Below are 15,125 nucleotides of genomic sequence, written 5' to 3'. Positions count from 1 at the left end.
CAGCCGTGTTAGTCTGTATCCGCAAAAAGAAGAACAGGAGTACTTGTGGCACCTTAGAGACTAACAAATTTATTAGAGCATAAGCTTTCGTGGACTGCATCCGAAGAAGTGGGCTGTAGTCCACGAAAGCTTATGCTCTAATAAATTTGTTAGTCTCTAAGGTGCCACAAGTACTCCTGTTCTTCTTTTTGCGGATACAGACTAACACGGCTCTTACTCTGAAACTAGTAAATTTAGGTTTGTCTTGAATAACTTGGGGTAGTCTGAGAGAAACTGACATTATTGTATAATCACATATATTGTTTTTTAAACGAAATCTTTCCTCAGGAGAGAGAACGAAGGTCACCGGCATTTAACCTCCATATAACCACCTTCCCTGAAAACAATGGAAGTGCACTTCAACTGTTCTGTCAACAGGAAGGAATAAAGGTAGATGTGGCTTCACTAGCTCTTGTGATGGTTGGCTAACCAGGAGCATTATCAGAGACACCCCTGTACTCATATGAACACTTTAAATCACGGTTACCTTAGAAAGTACAGCAGTGATTCAGATGTAAGAAACATTTTTCTTCTGCAAAGACAAAGTTATGATCAAGTTCTGAGAAAAGGCGGGTTTAGGATGAATGGCAGGGGAAAGAGGTCTCCTAGACTGTCAAGTATTCTTCCTCCAAAGGAAATGCAGGCCAGTCACTTGAGCTATGTAGAAGTAGCTTAAGCTAAACTGTAAAAAATATACGGCAGGGAAGAACATAATTGTATGATATGATTAGTTGATTTGTCATATGGCTCCACATTTATTCAATACTGAATGTACAGTTGCAGTCAGAAAAGTGGCACCTTTTCCATCATCGGTTATGATCCCTATAATGTATTCAGGAGGACTGAATTCAGCAAAGCACTTAAGCACCTGTGTAAGTCCTATTGAAGTAATGTGTTTATGGTTTTTTGCTGAATCAGAGCCTTGGAGCGTAAGGAACGTGATCCAAAGTCCATTCAACTCAATGGGACCTTTTCCCATTGATCTCGCCGCCTCCTGAATAAAGTCTATTTCTTGCTTATGGACACACAAAAAATCTTTGCGCTGAGACAAAGTTCAGGATCTATCAAACCTGTGTACTACCTATACTGCTATATGGGTCAGAAACCTGGCCCTATTTACAGGCAGACTAGAGCAGCTAGAGGTATTCCTATATGTGCTGAGAGTGTCCAGTCCTAAGCAAAAAGTAGCTTAACTATGTGCAAAATGTCACCATCTCACCACAATCTGGCCTTCCTTCCTGGTGTTGCCTGTGGCACTACCCCTGAGATCCATGCATTTGCAGGATCGATCCAGATCTGGGAACTTCACTACACGATGCCTGGAGAGATGTCATCAACCATGGTCACTCTGACTGGTACAACGGTCCTAGTAGACTTTGCATGTTTGATTTGACTTTATGTTCACTTCAGATCAGGTCCAAGATGAGCATATAATAAAATAAATAATCAACACCTATGCGTTTTGTAAGTTTGAGGCAAGAGTAGCTAATGTGGCACAACATTTGGGGTTCAATGTTGTCCTCTCAATGTGATTGCACAATATACAGATACAAAGCAGCATTTTTATATACTATAAGTAGTGAAAATAGTTGTATAAAACACAGTCCTGCAAAGTGCTTGACAGTAGAGCACTATCAGCTCCCCCGGACATCAATGGGAGTTGAGGGTTCTCAACTCTGTAAAGATTTGGGCATTCAGGGTTCATTACTGCTCCTGTTGTATCAGAGGAAGTTTTCCTATTGATTTCAATGAACAAGACTGGGTGTCTAATAAGGAAGGTTTCTTTTGTTTCTTCTTTTGTGTGTCGTTGGGAGTGTAGGAAGGAAGAGAGGAAGTAGGTTTTGGTTTTTTGTACAGAGAAAACTAGCTACATGTGGGGTTTCAAAGGTAATCAATGGGCCTCAATAAGGATCAAAGTCACACTTCTTTTGGTGGCTTCTGTAATCATGGGTAAGGCTAGTGGGACAGTCACTTACATTACTCCTGCCACTAGAAGTCCGATATGTGACTCTGTTATTGTGTTAAAACAAATTAGATTTAAAGATCATTAGTTATTAGTTTATGGGCCAATTCATGCTCTCGTTAGCCACACACTAGTCCCACAAATGTCAATAGCCCAATCTGCTGCACGTTTTTTCTCCTCAAACCAGGTCTTTTTCTAAGCCTGTTACCCAATTTCAACATTTCAGTGAGTTGATAAATCTAAATGTGCTAAGACATATTCTGCCCTCGTTTATACCCAGGTTGCTGGATATAACTGAGAGTACTATTTGATCCACTGTAAACATAACAATAGCATTTGTGTCATTGTGATGCAAAACTAACATTCAGCTTTTGGAGTCTTCTTGCATGCAAAGATGCATAAAGGCCATGTAAAAAATTGGTAGCTAATGATGTGTTTTCTCCTTTATGAACAATGAATGTTAAAAATATTTTCCAGGATGTGAATATTTCTGAACTTATGAAGAAGCTTGATATCCTTGGAGATAATGGGGTAACAATTTCTTTATTTCAATTATTCCCATGGAATGGCATGCCAGCAAATGTGCATTAAGGGACTTTTTATGGCTATATTTGCATATACAATACCAAATGTTAGGATCCATTTTTGCCAGCATAGATGCAATCCCTTCAATGGGAATCAACTTCAATGGGAGTCACATCTGTGTTTTTCAGGACAGATGTGGGTCACTGTTGAGTGGCACTAAAAGTTGTGGCACAGGGAATGCACAAGATCTGGTATAATAAAGGTTAGAACAAAATTAAGAGTAGGAAATAAGTTAACTCATTTTTCTATATTGATTCCCTGAAATAGTAACCCAGAAGTTTAGATTCTACAACAAAGGGTGCCCTAGAAATACCTTAGACAGGAAAGATTTGACCATAACTTGAGTCTGATCCACAAAGTTTGAGGGTTGGTTCTAGATTCTATTCTATGCAGTGAGATCCAAAAACACTTTCAAAGCACTCTATGTTGCTCTGTTCAATAACAGGTCTAATTCTTCAATGCTCCTTTGGCTTCAGTGCAAGATTTTTTTCATTAGAACGGCAATCCAATTAATTGATATTTTTCCCATTTAAAAAAAAAATCATTGGATTGAGTCCACCCTAGATCATGCTCTTTTTGCAAGGCATGGTGAGAATGATGCAGTGAACTAACAAGTGTAGGGACTGTATTCATTTACTTTAGCTTTATTATTTGTAATCACTGGATATTTTCTGTGCTTGTTTTTTTAAAAATAAAGAGAGCCAATACTCTGTGATACATACAATAAAATCAAAATCGATCTCACTAGTTTTGAAGAATGGATTTACAGTCCAATGTGAAATACAGTTGCACCTTTTTTGTATTTTAGAATTTGAGAAATGAAGAACAGGTTGCAATAATCCAAGCTGGGACTGTACTTTCCCTCTGTGAAAAGGTAGATTTCAGTAAAGATTTTTGTTTGCATAAACACTGAGCATACCATCCTGGAACTGGAAGGATGATTTGTCAGTGATGCATGGCCTTTCTGTTAAATTAACATGGATGTGAGCATGGAGGCATCATAACCCATGGCTTTATGGGGATTGTACTTGTGGAGGGCCCGAACATACATTCAAACATTTAAAATATAATTTTAAAAATGAAAACTTCCTCCAGAGACGTTACCATTAAAACAAAGCTGTAAAATACTTTTTGATAAAGGAAGCCTAATCTGGGAATAAACCTCAATTCCCAGTGACCTTTTGAGGAATTGAGAGTGCTCAGCACATCACTGGAGGTTGTCAGTGCTTTGCAGGGTTACGATGAAGACCTGCTCTGGGCCCACTTCTCCAAGGTTCTGAAAACCTCCTGGAATGAGCTCAATACCAGCCTCTACGATGGAAGTCCGTAGAAAAAGAAAGTTCTCAGCACTTCACAGGCTCCTTTCGTGTGCCACCTGTGCATTATTTTGTAAGAACATAGGCTGCTAGTTTTTGAAAAATTAGCCTCAATATCTTTCCATTATGCAGCCACAAATTTATGTCTGTCAAGTGGTGTAAAAATACATACTGCCCTTTAACTTCCCACTCTTTCCTTTACCTAACAGTGTGTTAGTGAGAAATTTATTGTAACCTTAACTTGCATGATGTTTTACTTCTTGGATCACACAGTTCAAGCACTTTTGAAAATTGCATTCATCTCTTATCTCCCTTCTTGTGCCACATGGGGAAGATAGAATTATGAAAACATGATTCAGTATTTCTGTTGTTAGGGTTTGGTCCTCTCCTGGGACTTCACTGAGCTAGTACAGTGCAGCTGGTTTGTGCCGCTGTGTATTAAGTGGAGAGGTTTCTAAAGTCCTTACTAAAGAATATTTATCTCCTGACTAGTATGCCTGGCAGTCTTCACTAGCATAAAAATATAAACAGTCAATTGGTCTTGGAAAATAGCAACTCCAATTCCCCATAGTCTTAAAACCAGTTGTAAGCCATCAGACAACTGAAATGTAATATAACAAACTGTTTATAATTCAAATAATAGTTTTAGTTCTCAAGCTGAGAATCACTGGTATGATCGATCTAAAACACACACACACACACACACACACACACACACACACACACACACACTTTATCCTGCTGCCTTTTCCTTCTCGTGTCATAATTGTCCATGTCGTTCAGTAACAGATCTGTGATCAAACAGAACAGATTATTATGATCTCCTCATACTTACAAGTGAAAGAAGAAGGAAGAGATCCAAGAGGGAATAACTTTCTTTTAGTAAATATGATATTCACTGGTTCAACGTTGTAATAGGATATGACCAAAAATATTTTCCACAGGACAGATAAATTAGACAAGTCACCCGCTTCCATGTGACTTTAGAACTTGCTCTCCACTTAGATCATTAGTAGAGTGAACGTAGTAATGACCCAATAATAATTCAATTTAAATTGGCTAGGAAGGAAGTCATTTCCTTTCTACTGAAAAGACTGCTATATTGCCCCATCCCAATAAGTCTGCCTTTGATAGGTTTATATCTAGACCTGCACAGGTCCATTTCTGAACTTCAGAATGGAAGTCTAGCATGAAAGCTCCACCATTCAGATTAATTGATTAATGATTCAACCAAGTCATTCGTGTAAACAAATAGCTCAGTGATTTGAGCATTGGCCTGTTAAACCCAGGGTTGTGAGTTCAATCCTTGAGGGGGCCACTTGGGGATCTGGGGCAAAATCAGTACTTGGTCCTGCTAGTGAAGGCAGGGGGCTGGACTCGATGACCTTTCAGGGTCCCTTCCAATTCTAGGAGATAGGTATATCTCCATATATTATTATTATTATTATATTTATTAAAACTGAATAAATCATTACAAATGTTGTAGCTTAAACTCTAATGAGAAAAATCAATGGTAAATGGCTAGATCAGTAGACAAAAAGAAAAGCAAAATTACACAAGCATTAAGGGCTGGACTGTGCAGTCCTCACTTAAGCTGGTTCATATTAACCATAGTGTCACTGAAATTAATGGGACTATTTGAGAGAATAAGGGTCATGCAAGCTCGCTCTCTCATATAGAAGCTTAGTGACCTCTTGCAGGTTATTTCCATTAGTGTCCAATCACAGCAATCCTGCCTCTAAGAATAAACTGGGAGTTTGTCAATATGGGAAATCCTTTATAACAATAGAAAAAGAAATTACAAAAGGGGCTTCAAAGTTCTGAAAATAGCAGGTATCTTTTACACGTCCCCTGCAAAAAATCTAGTTTTGGTTACTTCATAGGAACTATTCCTATTGACAGTACTTCTGTCAGTCCTCAGCTGACCAGAGGAGGACTTCTATGGTAGTCTTACTGTTTAATCAGCTTGTTCAAAAAGGAGGAGTGTTTGGTTCTGTCCTTCTAACTACATACAGGTTGTCTGATTTTAACATGAGAGTCTATCTATGTACTTTTACATCACTGTAGTCTGAGTGCCTCACAATCAAGCAATGACTAAAATTCAGTAATGAATTAATCTACATAGCACACCTGTGAGGCAGGGAAGTATTAGCCCCATTTTACTGATGGGGAAATGAGGCACGAGGCAGATTAAATTGAACCCAGGTCGCTCCATATCCTATCTATTAGACCGGGGTGGGCAAACTTTTTGGCTCGAGGGCCACATCTGGGTATGGAAATTGTATGGTGGGCCATGAATGCTCACAAAATTGAGGGTTGGTGTGCGGGAAGGGGTGAGGGCTCCAGCTGGGGGTGTGGGCTCTGGGGTGGGGCCAGAAATGAGGAGTTCAGGGTGCAGGAGGGGGCTCTGGGCTGGGACCGAGGGGTTTGGAGGGCACGAGAACGATCAGGGCTGGGGCAGGGGTGTGGGGTATGGGAGGGGGTCAGGGGTGTAGGCTCAATGCGGCGCTTATCCCAAGAAGCTCCCAGAATCAGCGGCGTGTCCCCACTCTGGCTCCTACACGGAGGCGTGGCCAGGCGGCTCTGTGTGCTGCCCTGCCTGCAGGCACTGCTCTTGCAGCTCCCATTGGCTGCAGTTCCCAGCCAATGGGAGCTGTGGAAGTAGTGTTTGGGTGGGGGCAGCGTGCGGAACCCCCTGGCTGCCCCTACGCATAGGAGCCAGAGGGGGGACATGCTGCTGCTTCTGGGAGCTGCGCAGAGTGAGGCAAGCCCCAGATCTCGCTTCCCAGCGGAAGCTTGAGGGCCGGATTAAAACGTCTGGAGGGCCAGATGCGGCCCCTGGGCCGTAGTTTGCCCATCTCTGCACTAGAAAATCCTCCTAATACATGGAGGCAGCAGTAATTCACTGGAGTTTCTGCATGTTAAAATATATCTGTGGGAAGCATATTACAATCACAGATATCTTGGATTTCAATCACAGAGCCGTTTAAATCAGAAATCAGATTTTCCCCCCTCCTCTTTATTATAGAAACAGTTTCCTTCTGATCCTGTCACAAGTGTAGGTCATTTGAGTTGCTCTAATTACCAAATCCAACCATTCAGTCCATTGACTCCTTCCTTACCACATTAATTAGGCAAACACCGCAAATGAAGAATTAAGAGTTCTGGGCCTCCCTGTTAAGGGACTTTAAAGTGAACTGAAAAAGTGCTGCTGAATATGGGGTTTAATGCTTAAATAGGCAAGATGCTGCCTATTGTTCTGATGCTGTTAATTAAGGTCAAAGGTGCAGCATGGTGAATGCTTAGGTGTTACTGATCTCAGGTGCTAGCAGGAAAATGCAGAATCCTGTAGGTAGGACTTACCAGGTAGTGAGGAAAGAAATGACTATCAGCTATTTAAAAACATATGACATTTTAGCGTGTCTGTATGTGTATATATAGGACAGAGGTGGGTGAGGTAATATGTTTTATTGGCCCAACATCTGTCCTTAAATATCAGTAGACCCCTAAAACACATCACATATCAGCTATTTAAACAAAAGTTAACAAAGATTCATCACTCTCCCCAAAGTTCTTCCACTTAATATTCTAAGTGCCCAACCTTGCTCCTGCTAAAGTCAATGGTGAAGCTCCTACTGACTTCAGTGGGAACTGGCCAGACTGTGTTGTAAGGGAGTCCTGTAATCCAATGAAGAAATTAAATAAAATAAAACCATGAACAAGAATGAGAATTCCCATCCATCCTGACAACCCATAAAGCTGAATGTTAGCATACTCTTAGCTATCATTAATATTCAAGGCATAAAACTGTAGTTTCCTCTATGTATCGTCTTACAGTTGGAATGCAACGACCATTCTTTTCATTTGGTCACATTTTTTAAAGCATAATAATAAGAGATTGATCGGATGGTAGCCACTGCATGAATTTCTTCACACAGTTCTCCCTACCCATCTTAATCTTCATTTCCAGGGCAGTGCCCAAGAGGGGCGGGGGCAAACAGGGACACAGGGGACACAGAACTCCTCCGGCCCCGGGCCTGCAGTGAGGAGAGCAAGCTCTTCTGGTCCCAGGGCTGCGGTAGGGGCACAGAACGTGCCCCTCCAAAAGCGGTCAAATTTTAATTCTTGCACACGCCCCTGTTCACCTTCAAAGCCCCTCTTGTTCTAGTAATGAGCTTGCTCCCAACAAATGCTGTGAATTGTGCCAAATAAAGGATGGATTCTGCAATCCTTCCTCATGCAAATACTCCCACTGGTTTAAGTTACCATAAGAAAGGATTGCAAGGTTGGGCCCTGACACCATATGGTGGGTTTGTGATGTGGACAAATGGGCCTGGGGAGCAGCAAGGATGAAACCATCAACTAATTTTGCTTTCTTGACCCCAGTCACATTTGAACCTAGGCTTTTAGAGGGGGAAGGATCAGCCTCCACTCATAATTAGTCTTCCCAGTTCCCTCCTCCTCATTTCTGTAGTTTGAAAAAGCTGAACAGTTAATGGGGGTGGGGATGGGTGAAGCATGCAATTGGCACTCTCATCAACAAATTAACTTACATCACTTTCAATGATGCTCTTCCAAATGATGCTGTATTCTCATCTTTTTCTATTCCTCTTGTTCCTGCCGTGTTCATATAGTGGCTAAAACAAATAGAGGGAACAGAAGCTGCACTGACACAGAAGATGATGGACCTGGAGAATGAAAAGGTAAGAAATGATCATTTTTAAAAAGTCACTTGCTCAGCTAGAACTCCATTTCAGAGAGAAGTCTGTAAACACGATGACGTGTTAAGTTGTTGCTGTTTTCTTTGTAGTGGGGATGACTGCGTGGTGCTGTCAGGAATAGTTTTATAAAACTCTGTTTAATAGCTAATGCCATTGATGTGTAGAGAAAAAAGTAATTAAACTGAGACTGAAGCATGGCTGTACCTACAATATACCACACGAACGGGTATAATAAGCAAATGGTATGAAACCTGTCTGTGTGCTTTCTCTGTATATTATTTTGTTTGGCAACAGCAGGTTCTTTGGAGTCTTGGAGTCAAATTTCAGTAGAATTGCACCAGGGATTAATTTGGCCTATGGTGTGTAATTTCAACTAATGAAGTCCTCTTCCTGCTTCCGCTTTTTTGTCTTAACCTCTCTTCCCTCTCAAGGATGGATGAATTCCAAAGTGCAATTAAGTCTTTCACTACAAATTTGATATGATACTAAGCTCTCCTTTTGCTGTATGTTGTATGAAGATTTTCTGAATGAATGTTTAATTTTGTTGATTTATCATGCATGTAGCACTTTTCATCTTCCAATTGATGTACAAATACGGATTAAACCTTGCCATACATTTTCCTAGTAGATACATAAACAACATTATCCCCATCTTACAGAAAGCGAGACAGAGGCTGATGGGTGAAGTGACTTTCTTGCCTTTGGCTGTCAGTGCCAAGATTAGAATTTGGCTTTTCTGGCTCATTGTTTGGTGCACTGCCTTTGTGAATGGGGCGTGATACCAATAATCATGTAATACAAGGTGTGGGCCCTTTTATCTGTATTACGCCAAGAATTACTGTATTTGTAACTCTGAGTTGGAAAATGTAAAAAAATAACATATTTTTAGGGGGGAAATGGAAAACACTAGATTGTTTTACAAAGTAAATTAGAACAAATATGTCGTGTCTCTCTAACTTGACATATACATGTTTTCATTTGCAATCTGTGGTATCTGTAATTCATGTTCACTTCAAGCTTCTGAGTATTTACGCACCAAGGAACTGTATGTATTTGCTCAGCTCAGCAATCTGTCAGTCTCAAAAGCAATAGTCATATCTTGCCCGGCATAAATTGTGTAACGAATATGAAAATTTATTTTATGGTAAGATTTTCAGAAGCGCTCAGTATTGGCCTAGCTGCTTCCTTTGGGAGTAGAGTTAGGCCAATGCTGAGTGCTTCTGAAAATCCCATCCTCATTACAATTTCTGACTCCTATTGCTGGTAGTGGCCACCCTGCTTAAATGATGGTGATATCACCTGCGAGTCCGTGTGGTACCGTGAATAGGGCACTAGACTGGGACTTATTCCTAGCTCTGCCACTGACCTGCTGTGTACCTTTGAGCAAGTCACTTCCCCTCCCTGTGCCTGTTTCCCTTATCACCCTTTCTCCTGTCTATTTAGCTTGCAAGCTCTTTAGAGCAGTGACTGTCTCTTATTGTATGTTTGTACAGCACACAATGGGGCCTGGATCTTGCCCCTCTAGGTGCTGCTGTAATAGAAAAAATAATTAACAATAATTGTGTCATTGCCGTATGAACATTCAGCATCCAAGACTGAAATAAGTTCCCATTCTGCTTTTATATTGGTTCATGGATCATTGAAAGAACTCCAGTGTTTAATAAAGTTTTAAAACATTAAACATTACAGTTTGTTTATGGATTATATCAGAATGAAAATGGCATGGAACCTTGTTCTAGTCTCCCATATTTGACTTCTATGCTGCCAATGTAAAAAACAATGGCTTGTTCCAACAACTGGGGTACTTCCAATAACAAGGAACAATATATATTATAATTAGTTCTTATGCTTACTGACTCTTCAGACTGTCAGATTACTGGGCTGAGCAGTTTTATTTTAAGCCAAATAACATTTCAAATGGGAATTTTGTTTTATTACTAATTACTGATTACTAATTACCAAATTGTGTCCCTATGCTTATGTGCACAATTCCCACGGACATTATTGGGCATTGCATTTGAAAGCAAAATTTGGCCCAGTAAATGCAAACAAGACCCAGAGTCAATCTGAACATTTTTTCTTACTATTGACATAGGCCAATAATTTCTGTTAGTGATACCATTCTATGTTTTGGAGTGGTTCTGCTACTAAAATAGATGATCCAGAATGGCAAAGCTTTCTGTTTTTAAAAGCCTTTTGTTATACACATATACACACTAGCCCATTTTGTATTTTTAATGAAAGCTAAAAGGCCTTTATCAGAAGGTACATGGATTTATATTTAAACTGCTTCTTGTTCCATATGTTGAGGAAACACAAAAGTTTATCTTTAAATAAAAATGACTATAAATGGTAAGTCTGACCAAATTGCCTTTCCGCTTTCTGGGCTATTTGTTTATGGGCACCATCACCACAAAAAGAATGATATAAAGCTAGTATTTTCCAGCCTGATTATGGTGTGTACTTGTGCTCATTAAAAGCTCCAGAGCACTTTTTTCAAGAGAAAGTTTCCTGGCCCCTGTGTACTGGTTAAGTTCCAACTATTTAGAGTCTCATTCTAAGACTCATAGTCTTCCTATAGCTTCAGTTTTGGATATTGAGTTCCACGGAATCCTAATCTGTTCAGCATTTCGGTGACAGCGGATATGATCCATCTATAATATATATAGGTGGCCTGTAAAACACCTTGTGCCCAGTTGCTATAGCAATGTACAGGTAAGATATTATTACTGCGGGTTAGTGAGTTTAGTGATTGAAAAGTATTCAGAAATCCTGAGTTCTAATACTAGCTTCTGCAACTGTGTAGGCAAAGCCCCTTAACCTCTCTGGCCCTCGGTTTACCCATATCAGATTAGAGTTACCTACCTTTATAGGGGTAGTGTGAGGTTTAGAACCAAAGTTTGCCCTCTGCCAGGCAAGTCTGACAGAAAACCAGAGGGCATAAAGAACCTCTTTTTGTTCTATGCTAGCAGTGGAGCAGAATCTCTGCCTTGCACTAAGGAGGGGTCCTGGACTCCACATCAAGTAGTCCTCCCATTTCCTAATTCAAATACAATTTGCTGATTAAAGTACATAGCTGCACACTCGGCTAGTTAGTACATAGATTGAGACCTCCAGCATAAACCCTTGAGGGGCATATATTACTCATTTTCAAAGGAGCAGTGAAGTGCACTTAACAACATGATTTTCTCCCCTCTCTTGGCCTGCCTTGTGTAAATAGTGGCTCTTGTAATACATGCATGGTGGACATGCTTCACCCTTCTCTCCCTCCTTTGTGTGTGCCTCTGTCAGATAAAGGCAGGATCTTGCCCTTAAGGTTTATACCGTGTTTTAGAGATCATCAAAGGAAAGGTGCTTTCTAGATACCCATAGTTAATATGATGTTGTTGTTTTTTAAATACTAATCAATCTAATACTCTAAATATCCTAACAATAAATATGACCCATGGTTTTAGGTTCTCAGTTGCTTTCAGGTGAAAGTGACTGAGAGATTGCATACAAAAAAATGGTGAACTTTATGATTCCTCACGAGTTAGGATAAAGAACAAACCCTCCATTGTTTTTATTATTGCTCAGGACCTGTTCAGTAAACAGAAGGGTTATTTAGAGGAAGAACTCGACTACAGGAAACAAGCTCTGGACCAGGCTTACATGGTAGGAAAAGAACAGTCATTAAATTTTCATGCTTGATCAGATTTGACAAAATACAAATGAAAAAATTTACATAGGGTTCTTTTTTAAATGATTTTTTGTTCTGCTAGATTAGGAAACCAAAAGTTACTTAAAACAGGAAATGGGTTAAAATGATTGGAATTGTAATGTTTTTTGCATTGCATTTTATTTTAAAATGTGCAAAAGGCAACATTTTTTGGTGGTAGAATTGGTTGCCAGAGAGAGGCTAACAGTGTGCACAGTGATCATGAGTAAAATATGCAGAAAATGACTATAAAACATTTCAAATGTTATTTTTCCAGCTATTTGTAAATATTTGCCATTAACTTCTCCAAACCCAGAGATGTCTATCCTTTCCATCCTATCTAGTCTAATCTCTTATAGACTTCTTAAATAAAGTCCTCTGAATTAGCACATTAGTGCACTCAGCTTCATTAGGTGGAGTAAAACCTCAAGAAACAGAAGTATTGTGGCATGAAGAATTGGTTACATATTGTAGGCATTTCAAATTGGAAAAGGATTCTTAGAGAAGCAATGTGATCTAGTGTTTAAAGGAGGTAACTGGGAGATTGGGCACCTGGGTTCCATTCTATACTATGTGACCTTGGGCAACCCATTCAGTTTAGTTTATGCATCTGTAAAATGGACACAATTACCTACCTCACAAAGGTATTGTGAAGTTTAGTGGGTTGCTGCCGGATAGTTTAGATCCAAATAATGTTGTTCTGGATGGTTTTCTTTCATATGATCATACAAAATGTAATTGTAAAAGAAATAAGATGTCTTATTTTAGTCAGTGAATATAGATTTCTGTTTGGATTTTAACATTCTGTGCTGTTCGCCTCCCAAATATTGCTGCATTTGGTTAGTGCATGAGAAACTGAAAGTAAAATTGACTAGAAACTAACAAGAAACAAAAGATCTATTGGTGTGCCCTAGCCCTCAAGTACCCTGACAGACCAGAAAACACAGGTGTTTCTTTACTTGATGAAATTTCTGATTCTGTGCTTTAACCTTTGATCCCCTTGAGACACGAGTATATGGAATTCCTTATGGCAATTCAGAACAAAGAAAATGTAGGAAACCGGGAATAACCGCAGATTAGAACTGTAGGGTCAGAGAAAGAGAAATGAGTGACAGGCTTTTTCTTGACTTGCAGTAAGTTACTATATCACTTGCAGTTCTTCTTTTTGATGCCTTGTAAACAGTTTTATTCCCTGGGCTGATTTAACAATCCAGCTGCAATGAGGGAAAACACTCGTTTGGCACTAACCTTGTAACTCAGAATTGGCAGTGGGGCCCTGTCGTGAATTGAACAAAAACTTGGCATGTGGGAAAATGCTGAATCTTTTGTCTTTCCCAACACATACTGTGAACTCTGGTTAAATTAAACAAATCAATCATTCAGTTGAACAGAACACAAGGCCCATGCTGGAAACAGTCTCATAAGAACATGTGCACTGTATATGGAATGCTCTTCACTGCTCACATGAGTGCTGCTTTTCTGTTCTCTAGTTGTGTCCTTCCTCCCTGTTAAGCTTGGCTTGCAAGCATTGTTGTCGTCGTGTTGGTTTGTTTGCCTGCTGTATTCAAACGTGAGCCTGTTTGTGTGTGATTTGGGTTGGCATTAGAAAATCCAGGAGCTGGAAGCCACGCTGTATAACGCTCTGCAGCAGGACCCTGGAAGGCGGGCGAGTGAGTCATTGAATGAAGTGCAGAGGGAGGATTTGCGAGCTGCGGTGGAGAAGGTGCGGCGGCAGATCCTGAGGCAGAGCCGCGAGTTTGATAGCCAGATCTTGCATGAGCGCATGGAGCTGCTGCAGCAGGCACAGCAGGTAACTCACCACTCCTTCCCCCCACATCAGTGTTACACCATTGTCACCACCATCGCCAGCACAAGAGTACCACGTCACTGTCACCTTGCCAAGTTATTCTGAGTCTTATTATTTATATTGCTGTCATTCCAGGGAACCCCAATCAGAATTGGGACCGCATGGGCACTATACATAAACAAAATACAATGGACTGCCCCAGAGAGCTTATAGTCTAAGGCCTCCATCTTGTAAATTGTTCCGTGTGGGCAGAGCTATGCTGACTTCAAGGGGGCTCCACGGACAGACGGGGTCTGCCTGCATAGAACATTATAAGAGGGTGGCCTGCACCTTTAAGGGCCAGTGACCCTGTGGCCAGCCAGCCCTGTTTGATTACCTAATCCAGCTGAGACGGGATCAGGTGGATAAAGGGCTGAGAGAATTTAGTCAGCTGAGAGCTGAGGCTGGCTCTTGTGACTGGCCCTGGAACAGGGAGAGATGCAGATTGAAAGGCTTCTGGACCCCCTGCAACCTGGATTGGTCAGGGGAATAACTTGGTATTGTGTTACTTTGTGATTTTATTTGATTAAGTTAATAAACTGTGCCCTGAAGGAAGGGTCTGAAAGAGATTTGGAGGTCGTGTTATTCCTTCCTGGGCTGGGGAAGATAGGCCAGCAGCCCTATACGTGTTGGAGGATGTGGGCAGGAAGACAGCTTCTGGAACTGAGAGGAAGATAAGGCAGCATAAGAAAAAGTGGAGGAGAACAGGAAAGCAGTTACAGAAAGAACAGTGGCAGAAGTGATGGCTAGCAGGGTTTGTCTGGTGGATTCCCCCCTTGCTCTTTTAGTAGGATAGGATGGGAGGAGACATCCACCTGTTGGCATCACAACAGCCAGCAGGGTCAACAAAAACAGTTCCCGAAGCACCTGAAGAAATGGGCTCCAGGGAGTCTTGCTGGTCCTAGAGAGGGCAGCTAAGGTTGCCCTGGCCATGGTAGGTGAAGTTGGGCTCAGAAGA

General features: G+C 40.8%; 1 protein-coding gene across 1 annotated transcript in view; it reads left to right on the top strand.

Moving 5' to 3' along the window:
- The window catches only part of JAKMIP1 (janus kinase and microtubule interacting protein 1), a 251,179-nt gene that overhangs the window by 199,854 nt on the left and 36,200 nt on the right, over window positions 1–15,125 (top strand). Inside the window, exons 17-22 of the mRNA XM_034770969.1 lie at window positions 328–429; window positions 2,480–2,533; window positions 3,396–3,461; window positions 8,538–8,606; window positions 12,201–12,278; window positions 13,928–14,131. Coding sequence (XP_034626860.1) covers window positions 328–429; window positions 2,480–2,533; window positions 3,396–3,461; window positions 8,538–8,606; window positions 12,201–12,278; window positions 13,928–14,131 — 573 coding nt within the window. The remainder of the gene's footprint in view (window positions 1–327; window positions 430–2,479; window positions 2,534–3,395; window positions 3,462–8,537; window positions 8,607–12,200; window positions 12,279–13,927; window positions 14,132–15,125) is intronic.

Source organism: Trachemys scripta, chromosome 5 (genome assembly GCF_013100865.1).
Source record: "Trachemys scripta elegans isolate TJP31775 chromosome 5, CAS_Tse_1.0, whole genome shotgun sequence".
Classification (NCBI taxonomy): domain Eukaryota; kingdom Metazoa; phylum Chordata; order Testudines; family Emydidae; genus Trachemys; species Trachemys scripta.
The sequence above is the reverse complement of the archived record's forward strand: the minus strand, read 5'-3'. Positions and strand labels throughout refer to the sequence as shown.